At 34.2% G+C, this 21,531-nt stretch overlaps 1 protein-coding gene across 3 annotated transcripts in view; it reads left to right on the plus strand.

The window, feature by feature from the left end:
• Nucleotides 1–6,556: 6,556 nt before the first annotated feature.
• The window catches only part of LOC150097613 (papilin-like), a 1,184,257-nt gene continuing 1,169,282 nt past the window's right edge, over nt 6,557–21,531 (plus strand). The window contains exon 1 of one of the 3 annotated variants that reach the window (XM_090407770.1): nt 6,557–6,760. In XM_090407770.1, the coding sequence (XP_090263896.1) occupies nt 6,735–6,760 (26 nt within the window). In that variant the 5' untranslated portion in view covers nt 6,557–6,734. The remainder of the gene's footprint in view (nt 6,761–21,531) is intronic. The other 2 variants (XM_090407771.1, XM_090407772.1) reach the window with 2 other exon arrangements.

Genomic DNA, 21,531 nt, shown 5'->3' on the forward strand with positions numbered 1-21,531 from the left:
ATTTCACGATCGTTGTGATGTTTAAAAAATTAATGTTGTCCACAGCTCATCAGAAGTCTTCATATCTAAGAGTCAAGAAGGAAAATTAAAAGAAAACTTTCAGAAATGTTTTAGATTCCTAATTCATATTTAAGTTATTGTGTATGTATGATTTTAACAATTTTCATTATGGTAAAACCTCTTACATGGTTAAAAGTTTTGTGAGAATATTATGAATTCAGACCAATGCAGACTGTAAACAAAGGCATGATCGGGTATCAAAAGCTATACACTGGAGCTTGGAGCTTGTGCAGGAAATACTAAATGGTTTCCTAATTACAAAATGACAGCAATATATATATATATATATATATATATATATTATATATATATATATATATATATATATATATATATATATATATATATATATATATATATATATATATATATATATATATATATATATATATATATATATATATATATATATATATATATATATATATATATATATATTGCTGTCTATATATATATATTGTTTGAATTTGAAGTTAAGAATTATTGTCTTAATTTGGATGATTTGTAATGTATTTGCCAATTTTTTTTTGAAGGAAAGAGAAAGGGAGAGCACTATCAGGTAAAACTATAAACCCCATGCCTTATAACCGGAAGCAGTTGACAGCTGCAAGGAAGCCATTAATTATACCTTAGTACATGAGTCTTCACAACTCAATATCTCGCACCATGGGACTATTTTCTTTCTTTCTTCTTTTTCTTCCCTCTCAACCCACGCAAACTAAGTGAAGATTTAAAAAACATATCCATTTGGATTGCTCCTTGACCTGTGTGTGTGTGTGTATGTGTGTGTGTGTGTGTATGTGAGAGAGAGAGAGAAACAGTATACATTAATGAGTGAACGATTTATATGTTGATATAGGTGGCATCAATCAAGTTCTTGATGAGGCTTAATCAGACGTGATAGTTCATAGATTACATTCATTAAAAATAATCCTCTCTCTCTCTCTCTCTCTCTCTTAGCAAGTATGGCTTTCTGAAAGTGAAATGGATGAACAAAAGTGAGTAGGCGTATAGTTTTTAGTTCAACTGAATGCATGCTTACGTTCTTAATATAAGAAATTCAATTAGCTAAATTGATAAGAACAACAATAATTACTTAATAATCCGTTAACCCTATTTTGTTCATGTTGGATGACTTGGGGGTAATAGGAGAGGCGATATCCCAGAGAAATCATTCACCCCATTAGAAACAAATAGCACTTATCTAAATTTTGATTAAATAATCTGTCGTCCGATCCAGTAAGGAAATGTATATTAAAAAAAAAAAAAAAAAAAGAATGAAAGAAAAAAAAAACGACAAAACAAAATAATTTATGTTCAGTTGAAAAGCCCTTAATTTGAATTCTTTGCATCCAACCTGAAGGAGTTATTATTCGAGGATAACCGAGCATGGTTAATAACGATGATAAAGAAAGCCATATCGTTCACCTTATATGACTGTTATCGTCTGCCTTTCGTGAAACAACTGAACAGGCAATGGCTGTTCAGTTGTTTTATATATATATATATATATATATATATATATATATATATATATATATATATATATATATATATATATATATATATATATATATAAATATAATATATATAAATATATAAATAAATAAAATAAATAAATATAAATAATATATATATATATATATATATAGAGAGAGAGAGAGAGAGAGAGAGAGAGTCACAGAAATTGTGATAAGCTGGCAAATAGATCGTGCGTGCTCACGCTGAAAATTGTCCTAATTGCCCGAGAGCAGTAATGGAAAACCTATGGGAAGTGTGCCGAAAGTGCCATACTAGAATATGTTTTTTTGGTACGCCACCGTTATATATAAACAACCTAAATACTGTCTATGAAATTAACTTGAAAGAGGATATAATGTGCTATATTCTAGTTAAGTGTTTGTAAACAAAGACCGCTTTGGCGGTCAAATCTCGATTTGATGTAAATATATATATCTACTCCGAGGATATATTTCTTTTCTTTTTTTTTTTTTGTAACTAATTCATCTTTATTTATACTTATTTTTTAATTTATTAAACCATATCTAATATATATTAGTCATTAAATTTAATAATTAAAATAAATTCTATTCGTACACATGAAGACCGCAATTTGAAATGTTTTAGGAAGTCTATATTAATAATAATATATTCGATTAAAATTATAATACTTTTATTATTATTAAAACAATTGTTGAGCTAAACGTTTGATTCAAAATATTAATAATATTAATTATTTTATTGATATTATAATAATTATAGTAAAAGTAATAATTTTATCAATACAGTACTTTATTATTGTTGCTTTTAAACATATGCGAAAAATGAAACATGCCTTACACACACAAAAAATATAATATAAATAAAATAAATAATAAAGACCAAATATAAAAGTATATATATATATATATATATATATTTTTTTTTTTTTTTTTTTGCGTTTGTCAGTCTTGCAGCTGTAAAATCCGCCTACTAGCGTGACTGGAGCACAAGGGCAGCAACCTTTCGAAGTAAATGACTCTTTGACCGAAGTATTTTGAGAATCACACATGCACGAATATAAATATATGGATTTGAAACCCACTATGCTGTGGATGCGTGTGACGTCATCAGACGGTACTAATAGTAGATGAATTTCATAATCGCCTGAAATAGCATGAAAAATGGTATGTTTAGTCTCTTGAGCACGGTTCCCGCATTATCTAATCCTTGGCCCACCCACAGTACTAATGTGCTATAGGTTTACAACCTTTCGTGGGTGGAGTTATAAAAAAATATTAAGGGTAAGTAAAAAAAAAAAAAAGTAGTGGGAATGTTGCTGCTATGGCTTCCAATAGTTCTACAATGTATGTATATTAAGTGAAGGTAGAAAGTAGACATTCTACGATTGCACCAGAGGAGGTAAAGTTTGACATCACATGTACATAGTTCCGGTTGTAGCATATGCAGGTCAAAATTGGGATCGTTTTGGGGAAGCCTCTAATTTAAGATCATAAGGTATAGGGAATATATGCTATTAACAATATCAAAAATTAAATAATATATTTATGATTATATTTTTTACCAAAATGAAACTAATTATAAGGAATATAATTATATTCTTGCTTTTTGATCATCCAAATCTTTCAAAATTTTTATTGTGTTAAATTTCTTACTTCATCATATAGCGAGGGACCTGAATGGGCACAGTCTATCCAGTGGCTTAAGACCGGCCTGTATTTACATGCCGCACATAGGCTTGATTCTCATAACAGAAACAGAAACACACTTCTTCAGCACGGTTATTCCTTTATTCCTTTAGCCATCAGCATCAAGGCATACTCTCATTCCTTGCTCTTTTGGCTTTGGCACCATCTACGTGTGTAATTATATCGCAGAAATGTAAGTTCCGTTGTTGTGGTACATTTACAAAAATAAAGAAAAACTTTCTATACACTACTTTTCCTGACTCTTCCAATAAACTCTAGTACACGAAACATAGAAATAAAAACTGCGTGGAAAATCCTGTAAAATTCAGTGCAGTTGACTAAAACTCAGCCCACTCATTTTGAAATTCTCAATGTTTATTTCTGTATTTTATCTCTTTCGTTATGAATCAGGGGCGGCTCGTGCATAGGCACTACGGAACTGTAGCACCCCCAATTTTTCTCGATATATAAATATATTTATTAATATCTTTATATTTGCTTGTAATATTTAATTTTATCATCGACAATCCTATACAATTCTCTTATTTTGTATAAAAAATAATAAAAATCCATCTTGTAGCACTTAGGAGGGCAAAGGACGCTAGCAGCACTGTGTTTACCACAGTGTCATATTACTACGCGCGCAAGCATATGCGCGTCATAGTGAGATACGAGCTATTAGCGTAATGCGGCACTGTCCGTCGCGCAGTTCCACTATTGTTTATATGCAGTTTGCGCTAGTAGTAGAGTATTTAGTGTTTATCGTGTTTACTCCTTTTCTTTAAATATTTGGACATTACAACTAAAGACATAACATTTGTTATAGTTTTTATTTTAGAACATTATTGGGGTTATGATATTGGATTTTATTTTTAAGTAATTTTGAATTATACCGAACTGTATAATTTTATCGATAATAAGCGATATTTTTTCATGTTAATTTTTTAAAATTTTTACCATAATTTTGATATTTTATCCAAACACGTATGCACTGTACTTACAGTGTGTATGTATATTTCGAAAGTTGCAGCACCCTCATGATTTCAAGCCACGAGCTGCCACTGTGAACGCTCGAGACTTTCATTGAGTCCAGTAACCGTCCTTCTAGACTTGTTATATTTCGAAGTACAACTACAACATTATATTAATTAAGTAGAAAACTGTTGATTGGAAGCTAGTCATAATGCAAATTTAAGTATGTTGTACATCTCTGGAGAGTACATACCAGGCGCTGATGGCCATGATAAGCTATAGCAGTGCGTCTGCGCTAACAGTTTCGAACTTCCGGTTAGGGTTATTTAAAGTTAATGGCATTTAGAATTAGAGGCGAATATACATTATGTCAATTGCATGTATATGTTTCCGGTTTGTTTTCCTTTACTCTTTCACATGAAGGTAAAATCGCTTTAGTTGAAAAAACGCGGTCTCTTCAGCTAACAACGATTATTAATAACTTAGGCTGTTGTTCTTCCGATCGCGCTATGAGGCTCTTGCAGTTTACAGTGGCTATATAAATTACATATTCAAATAGTTAAGTTTACTCATTAGAAATGTATTTATTAATAGAAGGCACGCAATTATAATATAGAACGAAAATATGACTTGTGTGGTTTCAAAAATTTATATACGAAATGAAAATTTGCATGTAAAAAAATATTCAAATAAGATCCTGCAATAATTTCGATATTATAGTACACTAGTGAAGTTTATTAAATTACTGTTTACTTTATTTTATTCACTTTTTCCCCCCTGTGCAATATTGGCTAAAGTTGTCCCTTGTTTCTGTGGGTGGATAAGTGAGAAAAAAGTGTTTTTTTTTTTTTTTTAATTTTTAATTTTTTTTTTTGTTATTTATTTATTTTTAATGTCAAAACTACAATGAATAATTTTGAACTTAGGTGTGATTAGAGGAATCCTACTATAGAGATACGAAAAATAGCTGAAAGTCACTTCATGTGTGAAATGGCTTGAAAGAGTCACAAAAATGGAACTTTTTTTTTCAAATTTCTGGCCAACCGGACTGCACAATTAACTGGAAACAGGTCGGTGGTGGTGGTGGTGGTGGTGGTGATGGTATCCTGGTATGGAGATTGTTCTCATAGACATCACTGGGTCCTCTCATCTCAGTGAACACATCTTGACAGCCAGTTCTTACATGGGGATTGCCCTACACTGTGACGGTGTATCCCGATGGTTCTGGACTCTTCCAGCAAGACAACGTTTCGTGTTACAAGGTTCGCAAGCATGTTTCGAAGAGCATATCCAAGCATTTCGTGTGCTGCCCTAGCTATCATTTTCTCTTGATTTGAATTGAACATTTTGGGGATCATGTGGAACGCAGCATCCGCCAGCCGACGCAAATACCTCGCTCAGTATCTGATCTCCGGGACGTTGTTCTGTCTGGTTGGTTCGGAATATCTGAGAATATTTTCTGTGATCTAGTGGAATCAATGCCAGAATGGATGCAAGCTGTTAGATCGTTGGCCAAATGAGACCCAACACACTACTGGTTTGTTAGGAAAAACGTTTGCTGTTTTTCCTCCAATTGGGAATTTATAAGATCTTTAAACTACCATCATGCCTGGAATTTTGGAAGTTTTTTTTGAAAGGATTCGATGCTGAATGAAATCGAAAATAATGCTTTCTTATCGTGTTCAAATTCACTCAGAATGTTATGAGAAATAATAGATAACCTCAACAATAATATTTATGCATTTCATAAACGAAATAGAAATTTTGAATTGGCCACTTTTTATTTATTGTAGCATCGAAGTGCTTTTTTCATACACAGTGTAACTGACGAATACATTTCTTCCCTTTCCTAACTGTATATCGTATTAACAAGGTGCTTATCAGTTTTGTCCCACTTAGGCAAACCGCTTGACCCCATCACCCGTTCCTGTTGCAGTTATGTCTCCTACAAATCAACGAATTTTTTCATTAAATGATGTACGACAAAAACTTTGACAAGTTTGGTGATTATATGTCATTCAAAAGACCATAAATGAATAATTTGGTGATCAAAAAAAAAAAAAAAATCCATTAATGATTTCACCTTAGTCCTGGAAGAGGATTTTTTTTTTTTTTTTTTTTTTTTTACTGTAACATCATTGGTCTTGGAATTGGCTTTTCTGATTGGTGGAGACTGACACGGGAGAGGTTGTAAATGGGAAGAGAATGGACCTCGGAAGTAAAGGGGCGTTCAAAATCAGGCTAGAGGCCACGAGGAGTATAGCAATACACGTGGGAATCTATAGTGAAAGCAAGGCCCAGTGCTGCTTCTCTCTCTCCCTCGTAATTCACACATACTGCCGGGAGCAGACGATCCTTCTACTGCCGCTAGGATTTCTAGCAGCGTCTTAACCTTGAAAAACCGCTAAAGGAACACAGGGTTCACCAGAGTTCCGAATAGCGTTACACGAACGCGTGGCCTAACGCTTGAAAACTGGAAGACAGAAATTCATCTATGCGTTCTGGAGACTGATCATGACTGGCAATACAATGTTACTGAGGTTAGTAATTAAAATCGATTTAATTTTTCTTTGTCATTGTTCAGTTTTTTTATGCTATAAATTTGTATATATTGGCATATTTTATTCACGTAGAGGACTTCTGTTTTTATTTTCATTACGGTAAGTACATTTATTATAAATGCTCTCTTCTACAGATCATGCGTTTCCGTGTAATTAGCTATAGTATTAAGATAAAACATATTTATTGACGGTCATAACCGAAGAATACCGAGTCATGCAAAGAATATTTCCGGGAAAAAAAAATCTAATGTGCTATTATACTCTTCACTGATTACATAGTTATATCGTCTGCTTTGTACAGAAATATCGAAACTATTTCTAGGATATGCGCTCTATGAACCCTGTGAATTTAGAGCGTTTGTCTTAGAGCTTTTCACGACTATAGCCCTATGTGTGATAGAGTATTGTAATTTATAGTTTTAGTACGAAGTTAACTAATGCAGGAATTGTTTGATCGCATGCTATAGTTAGTAATTTAAAAAAAAAAATCATCAATTCTTTCCTTCTTGATTATAAAAAATTATCGATTATAAATTGTTATAAATAGTGGCAGTTTTTCTACTAATGCTGTTATTATTTTAATTTTATTAGCAGGCAGCGAGTCATCAATATTATGGATTCTCTCTCCCTCTCTCTCTCTCTCTCTCGATAGTAAAAAAAAATGATTATACAAGTGTTATAAATCAGTGGCACTTTTACTACTAATGCTACAACTACGATATTAATTTTATCAGCAGATGCTAGGTCATCAATATAGAGTTTCTGTTATCATATTTCAATTTGAATTCATTACAAAAAGAAAATTATTTCGGATACTGTATATGTGAATCTAACTTATTCACTTCGAAAGTAGATATTTGTCACTGGTTTTCTCACTTACATTTGAATAAATAACTTTGTAATATTTTATCATTTGTAATATGTAATTGTTATGTTATATATTATAATATTATGAATTTGTGATTATTATATATCTTTGATTAACAGCGGCTTTTTTCGTGTAGAATTCAATCAAAAAGTGCACTAAAATAATAATAATAATACATTTGATTTCAATCTCAAAAAAAAATAAAACAAATAATAATCGCAACATTTTCGTAGAACAAAATAGCGGGAACTTCAGTATATTATCTTTGTATAGAGGTAGCGGATTAATAACCTTCCAATTCGTTCTATTCAGTGGCGCATCTTCTATACTGGTAACGTACCTTAGCGTTCTCCGGAATGCTGCGGAGCCCAATTATTAAGAATTGGCCAAATGAATGCGCTTAAGCTTTCGCGGGCTTCTGAGCGCATTCATAATATATGATATTATAAAAAATCCCCACTGGCTTTACCTTTAGAATATCTTTCCCATATCTAGAACGCAAACCAAAAAACCTTCCGAAAAAATCCTTAATTATATCCGAAAGAATGCATTTAACTTTCATCGTATATCGAGTGTACATGATGTCATCGTCGTCTAGCTTTTACCTAATAGCATGGAAGAAAGACAATATAGCGTTCGTTCCCCCCCCCGTCACCAACCCGATAAATAATTACAATCATTAATAGCCAACTTTCTTCACTATTTGGAAGCTTATTAATTAATTAGTAATAACCAGTATGGATTCCGCCACTCTTGCCTAGCAACAAATCTAACCAACTTGACCTATATATTTTTTAAAAGCCTTTGGAGAAACTCGCGTAGTGCAACCTGATGCTTCCAGACCACTTGATCGTGTTTGACATAGAAGCCTACTCCCAAGCTACCATCTAATGGTCTTCCTTTCACTCTTTGCAACAGATCTCCAGTTTGAATCCCTGACCTCAAATTCTATTTATTGTTTTTCTGATGACAACACACTTCATTTCTCTTTTTCATTTGACAAAACTGTAGCGCCGAAATTATCAAGATTTTCCATAACCAATGTCTTAAACAATTTTTGAATATTCTTCAGTGCGTTGAGAAAACTCTAGTGAACTTCAGTGCTACGAAAACACAATCCTTATTTCTCGTAAGAAATTTTATTTTACTTCCCCTAAGGTGGGGAGTGAATTGGACGATATACTTAGATCTCCAGTGAGGTACAGATTTCTCTTCTCAGGTTGATTTACACCTCAAAAATCTCTTCCATTGAAGAATCGATTATTCATCTGTACGATTCGTAAAGAGACAATATAAATTCCAAATTTGCCCGATTCCCAAAAGTCTAATTTAATTTTTAATAAGCATGTTTGTTTGTTTTTTTGTCTTATTCCTTTTCTATAGGTATTCTCATGGGTGCTGCTCCAAGGCACGCATCAACAGGTCCCTCTTTCAGCTTAGCCACTTGTTCACGAATGACACTCTTGTATTATGAGCTTCATTGTCCCTAGATGTAGATGATACTAAAAAAAAAAAAAAAAAAAAATGGGTTAACTAAACGTCCTATCTTCGCCTATTACTGACACTGACTCACTTTTCTATCTATTTAAGAAAGGGTTTCCTTTCTCCAGTTGTAATAGGGAATATTTTCAAACACTCTACATCAATACATACGTTAGAAGAGTCTTATGGATTTGAGTAATTTATTTTCTAAAGTTTTCATTTATAGTGTGTGTGTGTGTGTGTGTGTGTGTGTGTGTGTGTGTGTGTGTGTGTGTGTGTGTGTGTGTGTGTGTGTGTGTGTGCGCGTGCGCGTGCGTGCGTGCGTGCGTGCAGGGGCGGCCAAATGGTGGATAACATTCATATTGGATATCTGAACTCTCGAATTTTGAGGACAAAAAAAAAAAAAAAAACACTAAATGTTTATGATTATTTATATGAACTTTAGAAGCTATTAAAATATCATTTAAATATTGTTATAAATGAAATGTCAGTTAGTTATTCACATATGACATCATTATGACGCGATATGGTCACTTCCGTACCTTATTGGATTTTGGGAGTGAAGCTTTCTACTAGGGTCATAGATGCCCTTTTCCAAAAAGTTAGTAGGATAATCACCAACATCCATGCCCCTAGCGGAATTTGAACCCGCAGCCTCTTGGCTGGAGAGCGGATACACTAACCACTCAGCGAACCAGGCTGGCATTAATGAAATGTGCGTTCTTTAATGGCATCAATATATATATATATATATTATATATATATATATATATATATATATATATATACAGGGTGTTCGGGATAAATTTGACATATTTATAATTAATTATATTTTTCCGTAAGTTACATGTATTAACACACACTTCTCTTCATTTAAAAGTTTGGACCCTTCTTCATTCATATACAAGATGTCAGAAAGGATGAATAGCTGGAACCCACCTGAATCATGGAAGAGAATAACTTGTATCATGATGATTCGTGCCCGCCATCAAAATAAGGATATTACGACTGCTGCCCAATGCTCCCTGAATACAGTAAAAACAATCAGGCATGAACTAGAGACTTGCAATGGTGACTACGAGGATGTAGCAAGAAGAAAGATCCCTAGCAGACGATCTGATTGCGTTCGTACAGCAGAATTCCTCGCAAATCTGCAGGAACAGGTGTTGAAGAACCCTGGCATTGGAATTCGGGCTTTGTTCGTGGAGTTGCTAACTGTAGTCAAGCCCTGGATAACAAGGGTAGCCAATGGTAGGCCGTATGTATGGCAGCAGGATTCGGCCCCTTGCCACACCTCTGGGAAAAGTCAAAAATGGTTGTCTGAAAATTTCTACGACTTCACCAGTCCAAATGTTTGGCCTCCAAACTCCCCAGACCTTAACCCCAAGGATTATTTTGTATGGGGCGCAGTTGAAAAAGACACCAATCGCACTTCCAGTAATACAAAAGCCCAGTTAATGGATAAAATTAAAACAGTTTTTGCGGCCCTTCCCAGGGAGACTGTAGCATCAGCTTGTTCGAGGTTCCGAAGCAGAATTGAAGCTGTGATCGATGCTAATGGTGGTTATTTTGAGTAAATCTTGTTGATAGTATTGTAATTAACTCTGCCTGTAATGTTTTTTTGTCAATTCATTAAATTTAATAGATACAAAGAAGATTTTCTTTTTCCTTACGAAACTGTCAAATTTATCCCGAACACCCTGTATATATATATATATATATATATATATATATATATATCGCAGACGTCTTGCCACAGATTGTTGAGATATCCGACTTATACTTGAATGGAGCGGACATTTGCTAAGAGGTCGCCCTCGCTCTACCACGGAGCATAAAGACAGATTTTTGGTTATAACAGCAAAACGTAATTGGCACACCACGGCAGGTTAGCTTGCAAGTCCGCTCCATTCAAGTATAAGTCGGATATCTCAACAATCTGTGGCAAGACGTCTGCGACAAGAAGATGTCCGCGCCATCTTCTTGTAAGACTGCTCATCCTAGAGCACGTTTTCAGCGGTGTTGTATCCATAAAATTTGGACAAAACATCAGTGGGCTAATGTACTATTTACAGATGAGAGTCGTTTTAGTCTTTCCTTCAATTCTACACGACACTTGATCTGGCGTGAAAGTGGTACTACTTACCATCGCGAGAAGTTTCTTAAAAGGGATAGATACGGCGGTGCAGGAGTTATGGTGCGTGGAGGTATTATGCTTAATGAACGCATCGAGCCTACAAGTGCTGAAAAAAGGGAAAATGACTGGTGAACGATATTGCAACGAAGTTCTTCAACGTCATGTTCGATTGTTCCGTGGTGCTGTAGGTGAAGAATTCATTTTTATGGATGACAATGCAACACCACATCATACACGAGCAGTGGAAATACTTCAGAAAACCGAGGATATTAATCGAATCGAATTGCTAGCACGCTTCCCAGGTCTCAACCCCACAGGACATTGTGATGCAAAGAAAGTTGCATTGCTGCTCAAAATTCCAACCCTCCACAAAACAAACAAGGCCTTGCTCTGAAGGAGGAGTGAGCCAGTTTACCTCAAGAACTCCTGAATCACTTGGTGCTAAGCATAGTACGACATTGTGAGAGCTGCATCGCAGTTCGGGATGGACATATTCCATACTGAAATATCTCTCTGCATAGTTTTCCATAAGAAAACTGTACATTGATTTACATTAATTCCTTAACTACGTCTTTTATAAAATTTGTAACAAAAATAAAATAAATAAATCAGCCAACGCCTTTTATTCTCTTATAGGGAGTAGGCGAGGCATTTATACCCTATCTAGCTTTTGGAGACTGAGTGGGCAGTTCAATCTCCACCAGTAGCTAATCAGAGATAGCTTGCCCATGTCTATCACTAATTATAGGCAGCCACCGATGAAGAGGCTGGCAAACAAGTGCTGCCATCTCTTGATACCTAACCCTAACAGGATATATTACTGCCTGAAATAATGTGGGTACTACGGTCGATTTTCTTGAGTTTGCGGGATGAAAATCCCCAGTTTCCGGGAGGAAAAACTCGCTTGCCCGTGCCAGAGATCGACTAACTCGGGAATCGGTCGAAAATAGGCTTAGTAAAAGTTCCTCCAGTCGGCGACTAGACTTGAACCTAAGTCTCATTTCGAGCGACCAAGCGCAGAGAACGCAAGAGCCACTTCCACTGAACTACATAGGCCTATATGAAATTTGTACGTTTTGCCAAAAATGTAATTTAATTTGTACGAAATTGATAACATATTTTTTGTGTAATATAATTTATTAATATGCTGGCAATAAATTTATGTCCACGTTTGGCTGTAGTCATGAAAATTTTTTCATATACAGGTAAAGATGTAGTTCGTCCTTAGCTTTTGGACACTAGTGTGCTTGCGTGTGTGTGTGTGTGTGTGTGTGTGTGTGTGTGTGTGTGTGTGTGTGTGTGTGTGTGTGTGTGTGTGTGTGTGTGTGTGTGTGTGTGTGTGTGTGGTGTCTATATATACCATATATATGAAACGAAAACGCAACAAAGTTAATATCAAACATGGTTTTATTAATCTTTAAATACAATAGAGAAAAAAAAAGATGTAGCCAGAGGTCTCTAGTGATGGCAAACGTCACGAACTCTTATCCCCCCCCCCCTTTCATATGCCTATTTGGAATGGTAGCGAGTGTAAATTTTCGTAAGTATGGAGTCCATGTGTGTTTTATAAATTTGAACAACTGTACGAAATGAAATCAAGAATAATACCGTATTATTGATACCTGCGAAACTCCAATTGTGACCTTCTTTCTCCCTTGATACATCTTAACCGTACAACTCTGATATCTATTAGACAGCTAATTTTCAGTGAATCTGATATCTAAACCCATACGTTGCAACTTAAATATCTATAAAAAATTAAACATCCCATTAATATATCCTTCTGACCACCTCCACGTCACACACTCAAAACTATCAGTGTCATCTCCTTCCAAACGCTGATAAGACACACAACTCATCACTTATCATAGTAACACAACCCAGTTTACCCTCCCGGTTATATTACTTTAAACTATTTATTAGATTACGAATTGAATGTACGCTGTGAGCAAGTCGATGTTTTTTTTTTGGTTTTTTTTTTTTATTACGAAATTAACCGAAAAATGTTTATAATAACGACGAAGCTGTCTTGGTAGCTGAGCAGTTGCTTCACGGAGTAACAAATAATTCATATCCATTAAACAAATAAAATTAAAGCACGCGCTTTGATTTTGCTTGTTTATTTTTTACTTGCTGATTAAATATTAACATGTTTGGTCTAGAAACCTTATTTACACTTTTTTATTTTTTATTTTTGAAATGTATAGATAAATGAAATACAAGAATTTAAACAGATATCTAAAGGTTACGTTTTTATTTATTTATTATTTTTTATTAAAAAAACTTGGATAGATAGTGTTTCCACTTGTTGATGGAGAGAGGAAAAGTAGGTTACTAATTGGGACGTAATAAAATATTTCTTATCTTAATTTTAGATATTTCGAAATTCTTATTCAGAGATATTGTATTGCAGTTTGCTAAAATTCATTATCGACACGGAATGTTACAGATGTGTTTACATAATATTTGAAGGGGGGAAAATAAAAAGTTTTTAATTATTTTTTTCCCCGTTATCATTATTTTTTAACATACTAATACGCTATTTACATAAATGTTAATAACATAAATGTATTACCAATTTTTTTCCTTTTCAATATACACATGTGATTGTAATTTTACAAAATAAATTAAAAATAGAATTTGAATTTAAACTAAATCTATTTTCTCATTTTAAAAGTAATAATAGGTTTTTATTACTTTTAAAATGACTTTGCATTAATGGTGTACGAAAAAAAAAATTCTATAACGGACAAATATAGTTATCTGAATTTGACGCTTTGAGAAGTCATGTCAGATGAATGAACGATGAAAACCCACTGCTTAAGTTGAGACTTAAGTTGAAATCGCGTCAAAAGAAGCGAGGAATTTTTTACGCTTTTCCAACTAGGGATTCGTTATCCGGTTTTTGCTTCTACCCTCTTGCAGAAACAAACTAGTGTACTAGTGTAAGACCACATCCATTTGACACTGATGTCATAAGGTACTTTGTCAGCAGTGTCGCCTTGTAAAGAAACATCCAAAGCATATTGAAAGAGATGAGTAGGACGGAATGATGCTACAGAATCGAAAGAAGTGGCATACTTTTTGTAGGATTTCTAGGAGAAGAGAATCGACTAATTAAGTAAGTGTTACCTCGTAGCAATCTAACCCAACCTAACCGAAGTAAACCATGAGGAGAAGCGATACTTATAAAGTACATTTTGGCTAAACTAAAGAATACGATCTCATGAACCAATATCTTAAAATACACTTTGACGTCCTGTCCAAGAATAGAAACTAATGTAAATCCTGGAATGGAGGAATATCATACCCTTCCAGTCACCCGGACAATGCAATAGATTTTTGACGAATAGTAAAATACGTGCTGTGTATTTTTTCTCCCTTCGAATTACTGCAAATGCAATAAACTTGAAGATGTCGATGACCACATGAAAACTCAAAACCTTTTCAAATCTTAATTTTATTTATTCACGAGTGCTAAAAAAAAAAAAAAAAAAAAATCTGTGGCTCTCATTCGTATTTCTTTTCGCCGCAAATATATGCCCAAAAGGGTGTATATCAACCCCCCCCCTTTCTTCTCCTTTTATCTGATAAGATAAAAAAGAAGAATTTCAGGTTGACCGGCATAGTAATTCCAGTGATAAGAACTACTGAAATACTAATGGCCCCTAAGAGGTTCACAAGTGTACCCCCAGTCGATAAAGTCACCCGCTCTGGTAATGATGGAGCGGTCTGCTTCCGCCGAATTAGTGCTAAGGAATTTGGCTGATCTATGGGGTTCATTGAGGGCGGTGGCGACCCGGCAGGCATGTGGCAGTCAAGGGGGGGAGTGAAGAGGGATAGAGAAAATGACGTGTGGGTGGGTCAAAGAAAGAGAAGGCACAATGTCAAGCACCTGCAGACAAGATAGGCACTCCGTAAGCATAGCCGGATGATCCTGGTGGGTGGGATGGGGACGAAATCCTGGAAACACAAAAACCACCTAAACTAACAGGAGTGGCTCTGACTTTACGTGATCCAGAAGATAGCACGTTTCGTTTCTGAGGAACAAGAAAGATTCTTTAAGATTTACTTTGAAAAAATCGAAAGCAACAGCACTCCCCCCCCCATTCTTTTTACTATCTTTAAATCTTTAAAGCAAGAATATTACCAGCATGAAATGATTTTATTAGTCGAAATAATTAATAGTAAACTGTGTTTATTAATAGGGAAAATTAATAGAGACTATTGTTAATAGAGAAATAATGGTGTACGAGAAATTTAGTAGTGGAAACTTCAAAGCTACAATAGATTAAATTATTATTATTATTTTACTAAACCAAGATGGCGGAAATATCTGCAATAAAGAAAGCAGACTAAATAAATCGACCTAGATGTGCTGAATTTTTAAGTTCTTTTCCAATTGAGCAATTTCAGAGAGAGAGAGAGAGAGAGAGAGAATTCTGAGAATATTACGATGGATTTCTGTTTTTGTTTATAAGTGGAGAATAACTAAAGATAATCTGCCTTCTCTACGCCCAAACCTCGGGTGACGATTACCCTAGAGCTTGGCTAAGATTCAAAAGCGATTTTTTTTGTCATAAAAGAGCGCCACTTGTCATCCATAATGTCAGTGTGCATATTTTTTTTTTCTTCTTTTCCCCTCACTTTTAAGTATGCCGTAGTTTATTTACGGCATAGTAAATGAGTTCAACATAATCTCACTTCCCTTTCCAAAACAGTCTGTGTGCATGTGTGTGTGTGTGTGTGTGTTTCGTTTCCTCCTTACACGAATTTAAGAAGACTGACTCTAGTATCTTGTTTCTCTAATAGAATTTAACTCACTTTTAAGGTAGGTGAAAAACAAGTGAGAATTGTCAGACACTGAGAAAAAAAAAATCCTATCGCATCTAGAAGATATTTTATAAGATGATGAGAATTAGCTTATTGTTTCATTTGTCTTCATCTCACTGAGAAGCTTCAGGATGATCAACAATCGTCTCAAGATGATAGTGACTTCAGACTACCAGAAAGCAGATGGTCTCAAGGAGGGCTATGAAATTCATTTGTCAGCTAAACACATTCCCAAACTTTCATGGGATTCGAACCAACAACCACCTATTGGTTGAAGAGAACACACTGTATCCACTTAGCAAACCACCATATTTTCAATAATCTTTTTTTCTGATTTTTTCTGATATTTCCAGTAAAGTAAAGACTGGTACTGTTCTAATTTGTAATTTCATATTCATTTCTTAATGTAATTTCATGTAATTTCATGTTATTCATTTCATATTTGGTTGAAGATTTTATAATTAAGATATTCTTAACCTTCAGACTGAACTGATTTTTCAAAATTCCATTCCTCCTTTTTCGTTTTTTATGATGAAACTACAAAATTAAACCTGCTAATCCATTAAAAAAAAAAACTTGTATTTCCTATTCCAGCGTCTTTTTTGATGACGAACAGCCATCACTTAACATAGCAGATTAAAATCAACACTGTACAAGATAGCAAGGAAGAAAATACGCCATATGGAATTAAAATACGAGTTTAATCTATCCTTCCAAGTTATTTTTCCCATATGCTATCAAATGTATGAAAAAAACCCTGCTTATTTTTTATTTTGATTTCTTAGAAAAATAGCGCGCTTCATTTTATTTTTACTTCTCTTCCCTCGAACATCTCCCTAAAAGAGACACCTGGCGCCACTAATGGCTCCAGTGGCGGTTTCTTTGAAAACTAAGATTGTGTTTGCTATCGTCTGACGGTAACGCCTTTTTGAACGTTGTTTTTCATACTGCTAGTCTGATAGACAGTTTTTCATGACTATAAAAACCTTTTCGCAAGACTCTTTGTCTGTTGTCCTGTACACTTGAGAATTATGTAGAATTATCACAGCGCTTATAACCAAAAAAAGTTGACATGGCGATGAACATTAGGACTTATTTGTAAAAAATGCAATAATGCTATTTCACGAATTTTATAATGCTACAGTTAGTAATTCAGTAGTTTTCATTAAATTATCATTTTCAAATAATATAAATTGTTATTTTATTTAATAAAAATAAACATAATTTAAAATTATATTTATTTTTATATAAATATAATTTATATAAATTTAGATGCGTCGTTTATCCAGCGATCCATGACCGTCAAGTTCTTTTAGTAATTGCAAGTAAACAGAGGCAGTATTATACATCTCGCTTTTTTTTTTCTTTTTTTTCTCGCCATATAAGGTTTGTACCTCTTTGTTTCGGTATTTGTTTTGTATTTCTGATAACCGCTGCTGTCTATAAAAGCGAATCAAGAATTACGCAATTTGAATTTATAGACGAATTCCTCGCAGAATCTCTTAGGAAAAAGCAAATCAGTTTTCTAAAAGTCTTCCAGAATTTCATCCGTATTTAGATTGGGGGGGGTGGAGGGGAGGTGATTGGAATTACTGCAAAAGTAAGGCTATGAGGTCATTGTATTGTCTGTTAATTGTGTGTGTCGACAATCAGTTTGATTTTTTGTGGGAAGAAAAAGTCAGCCACTTCCACCACAAAGCTCTTTAAAAGAGCTTTGTGGTGGAAGTGGAGAATATTATGTGGCAGTAGTTGGTTGTCTGAAGAAGGATGTGCAAATCATACGTATGTAGCCCTTGGATCTGTCTCAAGTTTGTTGATCAGACATTTTCCTTCTTAGACATTTTCACCACCTCATATTTCACTTAATGAATTCAATTTCCATATATTTTTTTCATCCAGTAAATTGATGTTCTTCCTCGAACATCTCCATAGATCCAGGTCTCGAAGTGGGGATTCGTTGCACTGTGATACTGTGACATTGCTGTATATGGAAAGCATGTTTGTTTCTTTTCAGCATGACAAGCCGATTTGTTGGAAGGATTATTTTGGATCTACGGCCGAAGCAACTCAGGCTATAGGCCAGTGTATTCGGGAGGAAAAGCCCTGTCACCTCCATATGAGGCCAACTGTTCACACACACACACACACACACACACACACACACACACACACACACACACACACACACACACACACACACACACACACACACACTTGCCTTTGCAAGCGTAAGCAATAAATTATGTCTGATATGTTACTTGATCTGAATATAGGATGCTAAAAACCATTAGTATTTCACATACTACCGGAAGAGTTTCGCCTTCAAAGGTTTTTCCTCCCACATATATCCCACGGTCATGAAGCATGAGCTGTTTCTTTGCACGTGTTACCGGAGTACCGGTGCTCTACCATGTGTCTAATATCTGATAGCCAAAGAAGAAAAAAGACCTTACAAAACGTAATCTGTCTAAACACTGCTTGTTTAGACAGATGTGACTTTAATAGTTTCTAAGAAAGCAACAGAGAGAAGCGATTTCAACTAATTATTCTGCGTTTAAAATGACGCATTCAAATACCCTTTTTCGATATAACTGTAAATGGAAAATTACGTGTTCTAATTCTATGAAAGATTACTGTAATCCTTTGAAATAAGGGATCTTGTAATGTCCTAGAGGAAAGGAACCGGAAGGGTGATAATAACGTTGATGTGGTACAGATTACAGGCTGGAGAACAGCAGCTTCCCTGTATTCAACTGGTTAATGTAAAATGATGTCTTCGAACTCTTTCTTTTATTTTATTTTTGTCTTCGCATTAAGATTTACCGAATCTATCCCTTAACTAATTTTAACTCCTCCACATTAATAATTATAAACGAACAAGAATCAGTTATCGAAGGCGGATTGTTTTATATCAAAATTAGAAATGAGAATGCTTAAGCTAATATTCTTTTATGTTTGTGAGTTTTTTTTTGTAATACTGATATTTTATTACTTGAGTTGTAATGTTATAAGAAAATATTATACTCTTCTTTGGGAATTTATAAGCATCGTCGGAAAGATCTGGGTTCGATTCCTGTCAGTTATTGAGGAACCTTTATCTGATCTCTTTCGACTAAAGGTGAGTTAACCAGACTCATACGGGGGTAAGTTTTTTTTCGCCTGGAAACTCGGGTTTTTTCATCCCCCAGAATATAGGCAAACTTGCCCCGTGAACACACGTGGATTACAGTCATGAATACATCCCAGACATATGCCGGTCCCGAGCCCGGATAAAATTGAGGGGGGGGGATAAAGCAGTGGTGAGCTACCCTGTAAAAATCTCACCAGGAATACTTTGTGGGCAATGCCTACAAAGTCACCTATGGTCGGAAACGACTGAAATGGAAAAACCAGTAATAAAAGACACAAATACTCCAAAATATATGAATATTATTAATATTATTATTTTTTAAAATATACTGCATCATGGCAAATCCTAAAAGGATTTAAAAAAAAATATTTCGATTTAAGGTTATTTTAAGAGAAGGAATTTCATTCTACTGAAATTCCCTCCTATTTTAATTATTATTTCAACTAAGGTATTATGATTTTTAATTATTATCATAATTATTTCAACATATTTCAAAAACCTTAAAAGATATAGTGGAATAACGGAGATTTCTCAGATCATCCTCAGCTTATGGAAGTTTATATTTTTTTAAATATATATTTAAGAATTCTTAAAATATGACTTCCCCACACAAATATATTCATATTTTTTAGCATCTTGTAATCTTGATATTAAGAATAAATGCTGAAGACAGCGAGTTAAAAAAAATCTGCCTAAAAATTTTTTTAGTTATTAGCGTGGGAAGAGTTAACTTGATTAAGTTGGGACAGGAGGGGTTACACTGAAGTAAAAGTTCCGAAGTATTCACCGAGAATAAAGAAAATCTTTACACTTCATAGTTGCTAGTGTCAGAAGCAATCAACCCATTAATCACTGTAGGGGGAGAGAAAGGGCAGCTCTTTGAAATGGGACTTGGGAAAAAGGACAGCTCTTTGAATTGGGGTGTAGGTAAGAAGTACCCTTTTGACATCCATTACTATTGGATAAAGGAAACAGAGCTAGTTTCCTTTATGCTAATTTAGAAAGAGGGAGAAGAAAGTAAGTGGAGATTTGGAATAGCTTTTCGAGGTTCTGAAAAGGCTTAATTGTTTAAACCAATCTAAATCGAGTATCATTTTAATGGCTATTTCTCTTATTATTCATTAAAATAACGATTACAAAATTAAAATTCGCCTTTCCGAAACATTGATTGTGGAATGAAAATATTTTCATATCTCTTTAATTATTTAAAACAAAGCAAAGCTAAATGCCGTTTGTCTCTAAGGTATTTCAGATAACAGCGAACTAAGTTCTCGATTTGTAGAAAGTTCTTTCACTGTACAATCCGATTCAGTGCAGTAAAGAGTATTTTTCTTCAAATAATAAACTTACCTAACCTTAACCATTACTAAATGTATTTTTAAAATTAGTTTTGGAACCTACCAAACGACAGAATTTTTAAAGTGTCAAATTTTAACTTGATAATAAAGAAGCCTGTAAAGCATATTTACTAAAGCAATCTCAGTCTTCAAGACATTCACTTAATGTTAAAATTCGTTCCTTTTATTTAGTTACTCCACCTGCATTTCCGATTTTTACAGTAAACATATCTTGACACATACAAACACTGAACAGACAAGTCAGGGGTCTGGAGTTTATTTTGCTAACTGCATATCAGAGGAGTTTCTACATCGACCAGTTTCCCGTTACACGTCCCGCGCATTCCTTACCACTGGCAGAGCATACGAAAAAACCGTCAGTTTGTCTATCACCACTTCTTTTCTAATAGGTCTATATGTATTATAAATCCATCATTAGTTGTTAACGATATTAAATATTTGTAATGTTAGTAATTTGTAATGTGACATTTATTTGGTAGTTTCTTTTAATTATTTTTATTATTTTTATTTATTTTTGCTATTGTTGGATGGAATGAGAATTTTTGATACTGCGACTTTTCTGCTGTTATTATAATAATAACTGCAAATTCTTTAAGGGACATGAGCATTTTTTTCTGTATCATTTCGCACTCTGCTATTGAACCACATAAAAGACGTGTACAAAAGCAACGATTATGAACGTTAGTATTTAGTAATATAAATAATCTAGTTTCTCGTACATTCTTTGAAGAAAATCTAGAAAAAAAAAAAAGAAAGTAGGCAAGTCGAACACTACTGGGGTGGCCAAATGAAAATCTAGAGCTGTAGTTTTCTAGTTCATCACCCACTGCATTAATAAAGCCGTGTTCATTAGAAAACCTCGACCTTTACCCTCGTGGCCAATGAAATCATTAATTTGTCCTCGATCTTTCTATTTTCCTGAACCTATCAACTTAAAAAATA

Source organism: Typopeltis vanoorti, chromosome 17 (assembly GCF_054136105.1).
Source record: "Typopeltis vanoorti isolate ZY-2024b chromosome 17, IOZ_Tvanoo_1.0, whole genome shotgun sequence".
NCBI lineage: Eukaryota > Metazoa > Arthropoda > Arachnida > Uropygi > Thelyphonidae > Typopeltis > Typopeltis vanoorti.